This window comes from Pongo pygmaeus, chromosome 13, assembly GCF_028885625.2.
Source record: "Pongo pygmaeus isolate AG05252 chromosome 13, NHGRI_mPonPyg2-v2.0_pri, whole genome shotgun sequence".
Lineage (NCBI taxonomy): Eukaryota > Metazoa > Chordata > Mammalia > Primates > Hominidae > Pongo > Pongo pygmaeus.
In genome coordinates, this window is record NC_072386.2 from 62,659,915 (window position 1) to 62,674,452 (window position 14,538).

General features: G+C 38.1%; 2 protein-coding genes across 2 annotated transcripts in view; one reads left to right on the forward strand and one right to left on the reverse strand.

Moving 5' to 3' along the window:
• Window positions 1–5,503, forward strand: part of LOC129044211 (cytochrome P450 1A1-like) — a 43,472-nt gene extending 37,969 nt beyond the window's left edge. Inside the window, 2 exon segments of the mRNA XM_054501939.2 lie at window positions 1,535–1,621; window positions 4,255–5,503. Coding sequence (XP_054357914.1) covers window positions 1,535–1,621; window positions 4,255–4,624 — 457 coding nt within the window. The 3' untranslated portion in view covers window positions 4,625–5,503.
• Window positions 1–14,538, reverse strand: part of ALDH1A1 (aldehyde dehydrogenase 1 family member A1) — a 184,347-nt gene that overhangs the window by 156,002 nt on the left and 13,807 nt on the right. The gene's annotated exons all lie outside the window — the stretch shown is intronic.

Consider the following 14,538-nt stretch of genomic DNA (forward strand, 5'->3'; position numbering starts at 1 on the left):
TTAAACAAACTAAATGAAATAAACTTAAGTAAAAGCAGCAAAAGTTTGCTATTACATATAACATATATACACACATACAAAAACACACAGGAAAGACCAAACCATATCCTAATAAATATTTATTGCATATGCGTTCCTTAAAAGTTGTGTGGAAAGCCACATATACACGTGAAATTTAAGGAACATAAAGGGAGAGAGAGAAACTTTACAATTCACTCATATTTTAATACCAGTGAAATAAAATTTTACATACCAGGTTTCTGTAAAATAGAAGCATATAACTTCTATGAGTAGAATCTGAGCAGCTGAATCCACAGAGGGAGTGTGGACAGGGATGTGTTGAGAAAGGCAAGTGGCTATGCATGAGAAAAGGTAACCTTCCAAAAAGCGAGTCTATTGCTTGTTTGGTTTCCCCCTTGTTGGGTTTTGAGAAACTCAATAAATAACATTCATATTATTTGCCAAAGCTCAGTACCAGCCACAAAATAGACACAGGTAAAATAGAAATTATATTATTAGCTTTTTAAATAATCAGAGCTAGTTTTCACAATGTGGCTTAGAGCTAGATCAAGTATACCTCGAAACTGACATGCTTCTCTACTCAGTCTCCAGCTAGGTTGAACACTTTCAGGTCTCCTGTGGAAGGACAAAATCTGACCCTCTAAGCTCAGCCTATTTCTGATTGTAGATGAGATGTACCCTCATTACAAATTGGCTAATCTGAAGAGAGAACCCAGAAGAAGTGAGACAATGCCTTCTCTCAAACTAATCAAATTGAAATGTTTCTGCTTCTCTTGGGGAAGTGAGTGTGAGAGTAGGTTAGCGAGGTAGGGAGTGCCACAGGGAAACATAAAATGATTGAATCCAATCCATGAATAATTATAGAGGTATAAAGGGGAAAGGCAAACAGGTTTCAGGAAGGAGTTTGAGTATCAGACTAGAAAAATAGAATATTTGCTTTAGAGGCAACTTAGAGACCATCCAACACAACCAACACCTTCGTTTCATAGCTAGGAAGTGGAGTCGCAGAATAGATAATTTGCCCAATATCCCACTGAGGGCAGCATCCAAAGTTCAGATTTCCTTGCTCCAATTCCATTGTTCCTTCTACCCAGTACTAAAAGGTGTGACATTTTGTCTTTCTAATTTATTAATAATAGACACAAACACATTGAGCACACAGAAGTACTTAATAATTTTCTTAATCATTTCCTGATGTAATATGATCTGCCTGCTTATGGTCAACTCTGTCATAGAAATATTGAGATAATTTTCTATGGAAATTTTTAGTTCATAGAAGTGCTTTGAATATATTAAGTGTACAATATGCTTAATATATGCAAGAAAAATAAATTATTAATTTGACAAGAAGTGGAAATTATTTTAATTAATGAAAGAATGAAGATGTATGAAGATATATTATTATAGTAAAACAAGACATAAATAAAAACAGTCTGTGAGTTGCAGGTGGCAGTTTAGAGATGGGAATTTGAATTGACAGGACGTGCTGTAATGCTGTTTTTTGCTTTCTTAGTACTACAGCAGACACCACTCTGAATGGCTATTTCATTCCCAGGAAAACTTGCACCTTTATCAACATGTATCAAGTAAATCATGATGAGTAAGTCCAAAATTAATCTTTGGATAAATTTGCTTGCCTGCTTGGTTGTTTACTGTTTATTAATCTGGAAAAGATTTACAGTCTTCTTAGCCAACCTTCACTCCTGTTTCTCTTGAAAGATATTGGAAAGAAGTTCAGTTTCTCTCCTCATCTATAATGCAAATGGTGATATATTGACACAAATTGAGGAAAAATATAGGGCAAATCCAATTTCAAAAGTGAGCTCATTGGGAGAGATTTGGGCCGAGGACTTCATGGGCTCACCCTTTGCATGGTCATGGCTAGTACATTGAAACGGAGTCTGAAATCCCCCACTGGAATGTAAGCCACCAAGCAGGGATTTTTTTTTCTTTTTTTGTTTGTTTACTTGTTCCTCTACCCCAGCACTTGGATCACTGTCTCACACGTAGTTGGCACACAATAAATATTTGTTGAATAAAATAAAGTTAGAAGTTCACCCACATCAGCTATGAAAGAAAGGGCTGAGGTGAGAGTACCTAATGCAGTGAAAGTGAGGATAATGACAGTGGTGGTGGTGAGAATGATGATTACAGCTAATATTTATAGACTCCTATTGTGGGCAAGGCACAAAATCTTGCAGTATCTTTCCTGAGCCTCAATAGTAACACGATTGGTGCTATCATGATCCCCATTTTACAGACAAAGAAACCTTCAGCCAGGTTAAACACATTGCCTAAAGTTGCACGTTCAGAAGGTGGCAGAGGTAGGACTCAAATCCAAATGTGTAAATTTTATGTAATGGAAACCAAGTGCTTCCTGTAGTGGTCAGGGCTTGATGTCTCCAGTAACTGGCAGAGACTGCATTCTTATGCACCCAGCAGACAGTAAATATGTTATACAGTCTTTTCTCTTCACCCAAGATCTCATCTGACTGATGTTTCAGGCTGCAAGCTGTAAGAGAGGGAAGTGATTATCCTGTGTGCCTAATGGCAGCTTCACAATCTCCGTAAACAGAAAGATGGTAGAAGACTATGCATATGCTGTCCCACTGCAACACTTACTGTCACAGAGATTGACACTTCCATTCTCCACACCTAGGCATTTTGAAACCACTAGAAGAAGAAATACAGCAAGTGTATATTTAACAACATTTATTCTTACTTAGTATAATCCTAAGTATTCTATTAATAATAACCTAAGAACTGGTGATTATAATGAACATTGAGTAATGTGCAAAGAAACTGAGTTAACATGGGTGCTCCTAAAGAAATACCGTTTGTATGGAGACACTTGTTTAAGCTGAATGAGTATGTAATTTAAGACTTGATATTATGGGAAAATTCTTCATGTTTAATTAATCTAAAGCATAGATCACAAACTCAAGCACCTACTGAGCAATGAAAAATACCAAAAATAAGTGAACTGCACTTGGTGAAGCACTGTGAGGAGGGGAGGTCATCTGCCGCACCTAACTCAGCTCAGTAAACTGTTGGCAAGCAGGACAATGTCCCAATGTTGTCAGCTTTTACAGTTATAAAAGAGAACCTGGAAATGCATATTTTCATGTGAAATCTGATTTTTAAATGTTAGCAATAGTGAATTATTTTTAAAAGATTATGAGAGCAAACCAAAATGTATTGGAGGACTGTGTACAGAACTAATCCTCTAGGTCTGTGGTCTCTGGTACAGACAGAAACCAGTTTCTCCTTCTAGAGAGATGATGACATCTACACACAAACAGGGCCAGTTCTATGTGAAGCCAGGTGGGTCCCTGATATATGGTTTAGGACCTACAGAAAACATGCTAGCACTGGTTGTCATAAACAAGCCAAATATGGTGCCTGTAACAAAAGATAGAGACAGAAGAAAGAATCAGGTACACAGTGATTTGAGAACTGTGGGCAATCCCTCAATTAGAGCTGCTTTCTGGAGACCCAGATCCTCTCTGTATTGATGTACAAAGGCCATTTCCTAAACATGTTTTTTACCAGAGTGAGAGATGTGGCCCAGTCTCATCATTCTTATTCATTCTGCTTAAAGCAAAAGATATTGAATATTTATTACTTTTTATTTATGTCACCATTTTGGAATATTCTTATGACAATTTTATGGAATTCTTCATGTAAAATAATTAAATTCATGGCTAACCCATACCTTGAAGTTAGCTTGCAGGAGAGCCGAGCTAGAAGTGGCTCCTGTATAGGGTTGGCCATGAAGCCAAAACCGTCTCAACTCCAAGCAGAACTTCGCACCTCAGGTAGTTCATATGCTTAGATTCTCAGACTGAGTGGAGGGTTTCTTATTTAATTCAGAAAAATTGATGAAATAGATTTTCAAGTATTTTATTCACTAATGAATTGGTAGTCATTTCAGTGAAAATTAAGTGTAATTGTACTAAATCTTTATCATAACTAGATTTGTCAAATATTAAAGGAAAAAGTGACATATATTCATAATTATATATAATCATACATCTCCATAAGTACTTATACATGTGTGTGTATATATACTTCATTTATGTATACCTCCTTTCTCTATATATAATTTCTAAGGAATATTCTAAACTTAAAGTAGTACATGAAAAACAAAATTATTGTGGAAAATTTGCCAACAATAGCAAAAATGAGAAAATAATTTCTTTTTAAAGTATTGTTTTTGTCTATTTTATGCAGAACTATTTGGGATAATCCTAGCTTATTTAGACCTGACAGATTTCTAAACGAAAACAGAGAACTGAATAAAAGTCTGGTCGAGAAAGTTTTGATATTTGGAATGGGTATCCGGAAGTGTCTGGGAGAAGATGTTGCACGCAATGAGATATTCATTTTCATCACTACTGTTCTGCAGCAGCTCAAGCTGAAAAAATGCCCCAGAGCCAAGCTAGACCTGACTCCTACATACGGATTAGTCATGAGGCCGAAACCATACCACCTCCAAGCAGAACTGCACCCCTCAGGTAGTTCATCTGCTTAGATTCTCAGACTGAGTGGAGGGTTTCTTATTCAATTCAGAAAAATAGATGATTTGAGTTTATTTAACTAGCAATGTGTAGTTTATTCCCCTGAGCTATGCTATGAATTCAACTCTGTGACATATCAAGTATGTGGTATAGCTTTAGTTCCAATATGAGACTTACTGTCGTGTGAGGATATTTTAAGATAACAATAAAGTGTGATGTAAATCAGGGGGTTTAAATCCAGATCTCACACAGTGGTGTCCCGGGTGTCATGTGGGTATGAGTGGAAGGGCAAAGTGAGTGGCAGATTGACCAGGCAGGCAAGGGGACTCTGTCTACTTTCCCTTCATGCTAGCTTCAAATAAACAGGCATACTCATCTTTGCTTTAAATATGGGGTTCAGAATAAGAACAAGGTTCTGATCTTAAATATTTTCAGTGATCTAGGGCATAGGTGCTCAGGAGGGCCAGAGAAGGGAGCTAGAGTAGCCTAGCAGAGAGCATTGCATGGTCACAGTAGATGAGCTGGGCTAGAGTTAGAGAAGTAGAGAAAAGGAGACGACAGGGATTGCCTCAAGCCCATTTTTGTATCAGATTATGTATTTTTGTGTGTTAAATTTTTAATTGTAAGGCAAATTGGTGTTTTCACAATGTTACCAACTTCTTTTGGTACATACTATATATATATATAATTAATAGCTTACCAGGACTGCTATAATAACAGAATACCAGAGGCTAGGTAGCATAAACAACAGAAATTTACTTTCTCACAGTTCTCGAGGCAGAAAGTGCAAGATCAAGGTGCCAGCTGACTTGGTTTCTCCTGAGGCCTCCCTCCTTGGCTTGCAGATGGCTGCGTTCTCACTGTGTCCTCACAGGGCCTTTTCTCTGTGTGCACACGTCCCTGGGGTCTCTCCCTCTTTTTATAAGAACAATAGTCATAATGTATTAAGGCCCCACCCTAAGAGTCTCATTTTAACTTCATTATTCCTTTTCAAAATTATTTTTATTTTTATTTATTTATTTATTTTGAGAGGGAGTCTCACTCTGTTGCCCAGGCTGGAGTGCAATGGCACCATCTTGGCTCACTGCAACCTCCACCTGAGGGAGCGATTCTCCTCCCTCAGCCTCCTGAGTAGCTGGGACTACAGGCATGCGCCACCACACCTGGCTAATTTTTGTATTTTTAGTAGAGATGGTGTTTCACCATTTTGGTCAGGCTAGTCTTGAACTCCTGACCTCGTGATCCACCCGCCTTGGCCTCCCAAAGTGCTGGGATTACAGGCATGAGCCACTTCACCTGGCCAACTTCATTATTCTCTAAAGACGTTATCTCCAAATACAGTCACATTCTGAAGTACTAAAAGTTGGGATGTCAACACATCAATTTCAGGGTCGGGGGGTGGGGGACACAATTGAGCCCATAATAGCATGTTACGAGAATAAAACTGGCTGCTGATTTTTAAAAATGCCTTTAAATGTAAGACTCAGCACTAAGTATATGCTTTATTAATTGAATTTGTTAACGAGCTAAGGCATATAAGTGAACTTAAAATGGGCAGTGAAAGAACTAGCATTTCAGATTGAAGGTTTGAGGTGGAGTTGCATTATAAAGGATGTGCAATACAAGCTGGGAGGTAAGAGAACATCTGGGGTCTAATTCAACTGGGGAGAACAGTGAGAGAGATGTGGCTCTCTAGATAATGGTGATCTTGGCCAAGATGTGACAATGGAAGTAGAGAACTTTTAAGCAATTCACAGACATTGAAAATTAAAGTCAGCCCCAGGTGCGGTGGCTCATGCCTGTAATCCCAGCACTTTGGGAGGCTGAGGCGGAAGAATCCCTTGAACCTGGGAGGCAGAGGTTGCAGTGAGCCGAGATCGCACCATTGTACTCCAGCCTGGCGACACAGTGAGACTCCATCTCAAAAAAAAAAAAAAAAGAAAGAAAGAAAATTAAAGTCAATAATTAGTCTTTTTTCCCAATATAAATAAATTCAACATTCTCCTTACGAATAAACAATTGAATTGTTTGTGCTTCTCTAAGAGCTTTTGAAATTATTTATATTACCCTCATGGCGTTGTGTCAAAATGAAACTATTCTTATATTTTTACCATAAGAAACTTGTCAAATTTTCTGTATACGCAAGAAAAATGGGAATGATTAGAAACTGTGAAAAGCTTGGTATCTATTTATCTGATATTTTCTTGAAAGAATTGCATTTTTCTAACCACTTTATTAATAAAATAAGCAAAGCTTATACTTTCAACACCTTGTATTGTAAAATGCTATTTTGCATTCTTCCTCTGCTCTTAAGGCATAATTAAATAGTATACTGTTGGGCTTTTTGTATAATTTTTGTTTGTATTTTACGTATCTTTAGAAACAAGGATGAGAATAAAACTGGGGAAAGAAAGTGTGAAAACAAAATAAGAATAGCTTTTCTTTGTCATTTAATATGTAATGATAAGTTCATTTTAATTATGTGTATTTGCTTATCCTAAAGTAATAATTTGTTTCATGAAATATGTAATCAGAAACAACATAGTATAACTCTCTCTCTCTCTCTCTCTCTCTCTCTATATATATATATATAAACTTGTACTAACAAAGACACATTGAATAATAATCTGGAAACTACTCACAGAAATCATTATGACTATGGAGATGTTGATAATATATGGATATATGCATCCACTGGGAATCCAAGATGAGTGAGGTCTTAGAGTCAACATGTATGAAGTACAAAAGCAGAGTTATAGGAATTAAATACCCTGCTTCATACAAGTATATGCAGACACTTACATCTCCCAGGCCTCCTTGTAGCCACAGTCCCTGGGGGTTCTTGGTAACATTATAAAGACAAAGATCAGTCTGGAAACATTATCCACTCCATGATGCAAATGAGTGCAGGATGTGCCTGGTCTCAAGTCTTTTACAGAAGAAAACTTGCACCCCAAATTTAAAAGAACAGGATCGCCTGCTACATTGTAATTCTCTAATTTATTCCCAGTTAAACCTATAATTCAGATGAAATATTAACCCATAATAACACAAGAAGAAATCTGAACTATTTTAAAGAAAGGCAGAAGGGGTCTTTGGGGATTTTACTATCTACATAATTATTAATTAGGCTGTGAAATCTGTCCTGGTTTGCAGATGGTTCCAGGACTCTGGAAGTGTAGATACACGATTTGATATTTCAGATTCACATGGGACCTCCTCACCAAATTCAAGTCATACTTTAAATAAACAAATATAAAAATCCTGTGCTACATGCACTTTAAATTAGAAATAGCTAAAGGGAGTTGTTTTTATGGCTTAACAAGCTATAAAAAGAAATTCCCTGTGAGGAATACCTCCATTGCATTTCTCTTTAGATAAATAAAAAAATGCAGGATGCAGTCAACATATTTTCTATCATATACATTAAAACTGGAAGAGCCAAAATACATTTAAAAAAAAGTTTATAGGTTTTTCATCCTTCAAGTTGTTTCCAGAGAATAGTGTACTTCCATTCAGTTTGACTATCAGGCCCCACAAACAGTAAACTCTACACACAAAATTGTTGTTTTTATCTGCTATCCCTGTGTACTGATGCATGGTTCATGAATAGATTTCCCAGCATAGTGAGATGATCAACTTACAAAACATTCATTTTAACGGCTTTTAAAAGTCTTTCTGAGTTTCTGATGTTTTAAGATTCCTTTATTAAACGTAATTTTCTCTTTTCCAGATATCATAGTGCCATTCATTTCTATATGGTACTACACTGGGGTGTAATCATTTGATGATCTCTTGATTACATCCTCCATCCCTGCCCCAATACCTGGTTCCGTTCATTATTTTAAGGCTAATCTCTACCACCTGGCAAGCTCCCCAAATGCAGGGGCCAAGTCTGTTTTGCTTCCTATTGTATCCCCAGCGTCTAGCACTATTTGAAGCACGTAATACACATTTAATTGGACTGAATTGGCTACAAGGAGGCCGAACATTCAATCCATTCACATTGCTTTGAATGTTCGGTGAATGATGGAATGAATTAATGATTAAGTGAGTGGATCTAGTGAGAGAACAGGAAAAGCTTTAGCAAAAAGGAAGTGTCTAAGAATATCTGGTAAAGATAGTATTTCTGATATCTCTGCTCACATTTTAATTTCTACTGTGTTGCTTACAACTCCTTGGCCTAAAAATCTGTTCAGTCTTCTCACACATTTTTAATCTACAAGGTCCAAGGTCCAAGTCTCATCAAAGAAGCTCTTAATTTTTAAAAAATGTTTTTTGTTATTATTATTTTAGAGATGGGATCTCGCTTTGTCACCTAGGCTGGAGTGCTGTGGCACAATTGCAGCTCATTGCAGCCTCAAAGTCTTGGACTCAAGTGATCCTACTGCCTCAGCCTCCCAAGGAGCTGAGACTACAGGTGTGGGCCACTACACCCAGCTATTTTTATTTTTATTTTTTGTAGAGGCAGTGTCTCGCTATGTTGCCCAAGCTGATCTCAAGCTCCTGGCCTCAAGTGATGCCCTCACCTCAGCCTCCTGGGGATTACAAGTGCACGCTACTGCTCCAGGCTCTCTCTCTCTCCCTTTCATTTTTATGGCACATTTTAATGGAAATTAGCCCTCATGTGTCTTCCCAGAACCATAATCAAAGTATGTCCTTGGTATTTAGGAAGCTTTCCAAAGCCAACATCTCAAGTGCATTCCAAAATGTCACTGAACTTTTTCCTCTCTTCCCATTGCATCTTGCCAACACAAATGCATGGGTAGCTGACAGTGTCATCAGCTCCACCAGAAACATTGTTGTCTGATGGCATCTGCCACGTCTTCTGTCCATTCTGATGAAGAGAAGGATCCCTGTTCTCTCCCTGGACAGTTTGTATCTAAGCATGGGTATTGGGATTTACCCATTTTTCAAGGGTGTAACTGAGATTTAGCTGTGATTTTGAAGAAAATTTACCTGAAGGTTTGGGGCTATTGGAAAGGATGACTCCAGAAAAATTAAAAAGTTCTATAGCCTACTGCTTAAGCACAGACTCTTTCCAGACTGCATCCTGGAATAGTTCCTTGCATTCTTTTCTCCCTGTGGATAGGTCCCCCCACCCACTCCCCACCCTGACCAATCCAATCCCCATTAGAGCTGTTCGCTCCAACTTATGAACACCTTGAGGTTAGTAAAATAAAGAAGCAAAGGAACCTTCTCTCAGCCCCAGAGAACTGTCTCTTCTGGCCCTTCTCCTGGGCAGAACTCTGAATCTTCACTTCCTAACCTAGGATTATCTAGGACTCACAGAGGGAAAGTCTGATCCTATAATCTCAACAGACATTCATATTATTAGTTTCCAAAATGTGGGATATTCATTTTTATTTATCATCATCTTGTTGTGCCAAAATTAGATAAGCAAGCATTCATCTTGATTTGTTCTGGTTCTCTCAAGCTATTGCTATTTCCTTTCACTGCCAGAGATCAAGTCCCTAACAGCATACTCTGTGTGTCAGGCAATATAGTAGATATTTCTGAATTATTAATTTTGACACAAACCATGGAACAGGCATTAGTACTAATCTTTTTTTTTAAGACAAAGTCTCATTCTGTCATCTAGGCTGGAGTGCAGTGGCACCATCTCAGCTCATGGCAATCTCTGCCTCCCAGGTTCAAGTGTTTCTCCTGCCTCAGCCTCCTGAGTAGCTGGGACTGCAGGCATGTGCCACCACACTTGGGTATTTTTGTGTTTTTAGTAGAGACGAGGTTTCACTATGTTGGCCAGGCTGGTCTCGAACTCCTGAGCTCAAGTGATCCACCCCCTTCAGGCTCCCAAGATGCTGGGATTACAGGCATGAGCCACCACGCCTGGCCTAGTACTAACTTTTTGCAGAAAAAGAGGCTCAGAAAGATGAATACGCCTAAGATACTCTTCAGGTAAGGCTTACTGCAGAGTTAAAATCTACATCAAACTCAACTCAAAACTTATGTAGTTTCCATAATGGCAATGGTTTCAACAGTATATGCCTTAATTTAAAAGAAATTCTGGCAGCATCTCAAAATATAAAGTTGTGTTTGTAGTACGTTCCAAAGTTATTCCATTCAGAAAATCAATTTCAAGTAGGTTAAAGACCTTCATAAGAAAAGTCAAACCTTAGATGTTTAGAAGAACAAAGAAAAATTTCTTAAACAAGATACTGAAAATGCAATGCATAAGAAAACAATTCATTTTCTACATTGAAATGGTAAATTTCTGCTCTAAAAAAGGCATAATAGACAAAAGCTAAAGAAGCCATAGAGTGAAAAATGATATTTGGAACACATAGAGCAAACAAAGGAGTAGTATCCAGAATTAAGAAGACTTTATTCAACTTAATAAGGAAAAAGTCACCGATCTCCATCCCAATAAATGGGAAAGGCTTATAAATAGGTGAAAATATGAAGGGCCAACAAGCATAAAAAGGTACCTACCTCAGTAATAATCAGTGATATACATATTAAAGCAACCTAAAATACTGTTTTGCACATAGTAGGTTGGCAAACAATCTAAAATTTGCAAATAGGTCAATACAAATAGTGCTAAGTATTTGGAGAAATGAGAACTTACATTCACTCTGATTGGGTATGTAAATATGAAGAAACATTTGAAAATGTTTAATAAACTTGAAGATTACTTGCTTGAGATTTAGCAATTCCATTAGAGAAATCCTTACACACATGCAGAAGAAGGCATGCATTATCCATTCCAGCTTTTTTTAAAAGTGAAAAACTAGAAACAACCCAATGCTCATAAATAAGATGCTAGGTATACATAATTATGTTGTAGTCATATAATAGAATTCAGTAGTATAAACAAGTATGCTAGTGTTACATAAATCAACATGAATACATTGCTGAAACATTCAGTAAAAAAGTAAATTGCAGAAGTACATATGGAGCAAGATATTATAATATTTATATATATATATATTTTTTGAGACAGAGTCTTTCTCTTGTCGCTCAGGTTGGAGTGCAGTTGCATGATCTTGGCTCACTGCAACCTCTGCCTTCTGGGTTCAAGCGATTCTCCTCCCTCAGCCTCCTGAGTAGCTGGGATTACAAGTGCCTGCCACCACGCCCAGCATTTTTTGTACTTTTAGTAGAGATAGGGTTTTGCCATTTTGGCCAGGCTGATCTCGAACTCCTGATCTCAGGCGATCTGCCCACCTCAGCCTCCCAAAGTGCTGGGATTACAGGAGTGAGTCACCGTGCCCGGCCTACATAAATTTTTTTAACACCTGAAAAATCATGCTGTATTTTGTGTGGACATATTCAAGTGTTTATACTATGGGAATAAATGCTTACATGAGGATGATAAACACAAAATCCAGTATTCTGTGGAGAAAGGATTTAAGATGGGGAAGGTATCACAGAGTTTCAATGATATAATATATAATTTCATAGAACTTGATTATGAGTTGAAGGCTGTTCATCACGTTTTTTATTCTAGTTTTCTCTCTGTTTGAAATATTCCAAACTAAAATTTAAAACTGAAGTGTGATACATGCATGCAGATGGTTAATATTTCCTGCTATTTAATGATTGTTGTGGAAGTTTATTTTTTGGAATGAAGGGATAATATATTACAAATAGCAAGTGTAAAATACTGCATGTATACTTTTATTGATTTTGTTAAAAATATAGGAAAAGAGAAAGATGTGGCAATGTGTCGTAAATAGAATGCTGACAAAACTATGATTTTTTTCAAAAAATGTAATACTATAAGTACAGTACTATATTTAGAGCATAAGCCTAATACAGAGCATATTGTGTTTATTTAAGATTATACATTCCCTTCACATCTGTGAACTCATGTAAATGGTAAAGAAATGTTTAAGGGTGGCAAGTATCTCTCATAAAGCTGGTAGAGCTGGTCTAGAGGGAGAGTGAATCCTCAGACTCTCAGACTAGACATCCGAACTGTGAGTTGAAACTGCAGGATATAGAAGTTTTGCATTAATTAAATGAAAACAAAAGCTGGCAACTGAGAATACAGGAAGACAAAAAACTGTAAGTATAAAACCTTAGATGTCTGAGATTATTCACTGATTCATCAAGAAACTCTGCATACATACAAAACACTTTTATTTCATGTTAATGAGTGTTTTCAGGGCCCTAGTCTAAGCCAGGCATTTTAGGTGCAAAGCATAAAAAAATGACTAAAATATTATCCGTAAGTTGCAAAACTCCTTAGAGTAGACATAAATAATGATAATACAATTATATATATATATATATGCATTGATATACACAGACACCTGTACATAATGTGTATATATAGTCATACAGTTACACACACATATTTTAGTTGTTCTAAGACTGGTCATAAATATTCAAGCTTCCTGCTACCCTCCTTACACATATAAATGGGGTATGCATCTGAAAATTGCTTTGCAATAACCTCTTTTTGTAAAACAGACCTTGACATTGATACAGTAGGGCTGGGCTCCTGGCTGAACCCCACCCTTAAGCCTGGAACCTCGGCCCTAAGTGAAAACAGCTGACCCCATTTTTCCACCCAAATGTTGCCTTTTTGGCCTGCCCCACCCCTATCCTGTGCCCATAAAAGACTTCAGCTGACAGAGCAACACAAGCAGCTGAGCATTAAGGATACAAGCAGCTGAGTGGCGAGCAGAGAAGCAACTGAGCATCAGAGACAACAGATAAACGTGGCTAACTTCAGACAGTGCAGCTTCGGAGATGGGCCCAGCCGGAGATGGCTGGGTTTAAGGGAAAGATCACCTTCCCATTCCCTTTCCAGCCTCCCTTTCCACTGAAAGCCACCCACCGCTCAATAAAGTCTTCTGCATTAATCACCTTTCAGTTTGTGTGACCTGATTCTTCCTGGATGCTGGACAAGAACCTGGGCGCCAAGAAGACAGAGGCTGCCACTGTGACCTTCCACTGAGCTGGTTGACACTTGGCAGTCCCCGGACTGCAGAGCTGAAAGAGCATTGGTTGTAACATGGTTTGACACCATTGTGGGGCCCACACAGAGCCTGCCCCCTCCAGAGAGGAGTGACTAGCCAGTTCTAGAGTTCATTCACTCTGGTTCCCTCATTCCCTTGCTCGCATGCTTCCTCCTACAAGGAGTGGCCAGTGGCAGCCTGAGTGAAATGAGCCACTTCAGTTCCTGCTGGCAAAGGGGGTCAAGGGAATTATACCATCTCAACATGATGGATGCTTTTTCTTTGATAAGCATATTTGTATAGTTCTACCAATTTACCTCTTTGCACAGATGGTCACTTTTCTAGAGTCTTCATTCCTTGACTCCTCCATGCCAACTTCACCTAGCTTACACTATTTCCTAGCATTCCATACTTGCAGTCCTCATTGGGCCTCAGTGTGCCTCTTATTGTTCTGCCCAGCATTTTGACTTTCATCTATGTGTTTAGCATTGCTAAAGGCTTTTGCCATCTCAGAGTAGGTGAAAACAGGGTAGTTTAGAAGTCCAGCAGATTAGGAAGAGAGTTTAACACATTTGAAAGGCAGAATGTCACCTATTGTCCTAGCAGTACTTAGCTAAGTGACTTAAATGTAAAGTCATTGAACATGTACCGGATAATTCATGACCATTTAAAATATGTATTGATTGGCAATCTACTTCACTAGGCCTTTGTGGGTCATAGAATAGTATTGCTTGTAAAGGCTTTTGAAAGGTAAAATTGCTATGGGCAGTGAAATGATTTAGAAGATAATATCTCTTGATTTAACAATTGATATGATTTGAATGTGTGTCTCCTCCAAATCTCATGTTGAAATGTAATCCTCAGTGTCAGAGGTGGAGCCTGGTGGTAGGTGTTTGCGTCATGGGAGCAGATCTCTCATGAATGGCTTAGTGCCATTTACTTGGTGATGATGAGAGCTGGTTGTTGAAAGGAGCTTGCAAGAGAGGGGATTAAGACGGTGGATAGGAGGCAGGACTAGCTTGCAGCTCCCTCTCAGATGGACACACCAGTGTGTGGAGAGTCATATC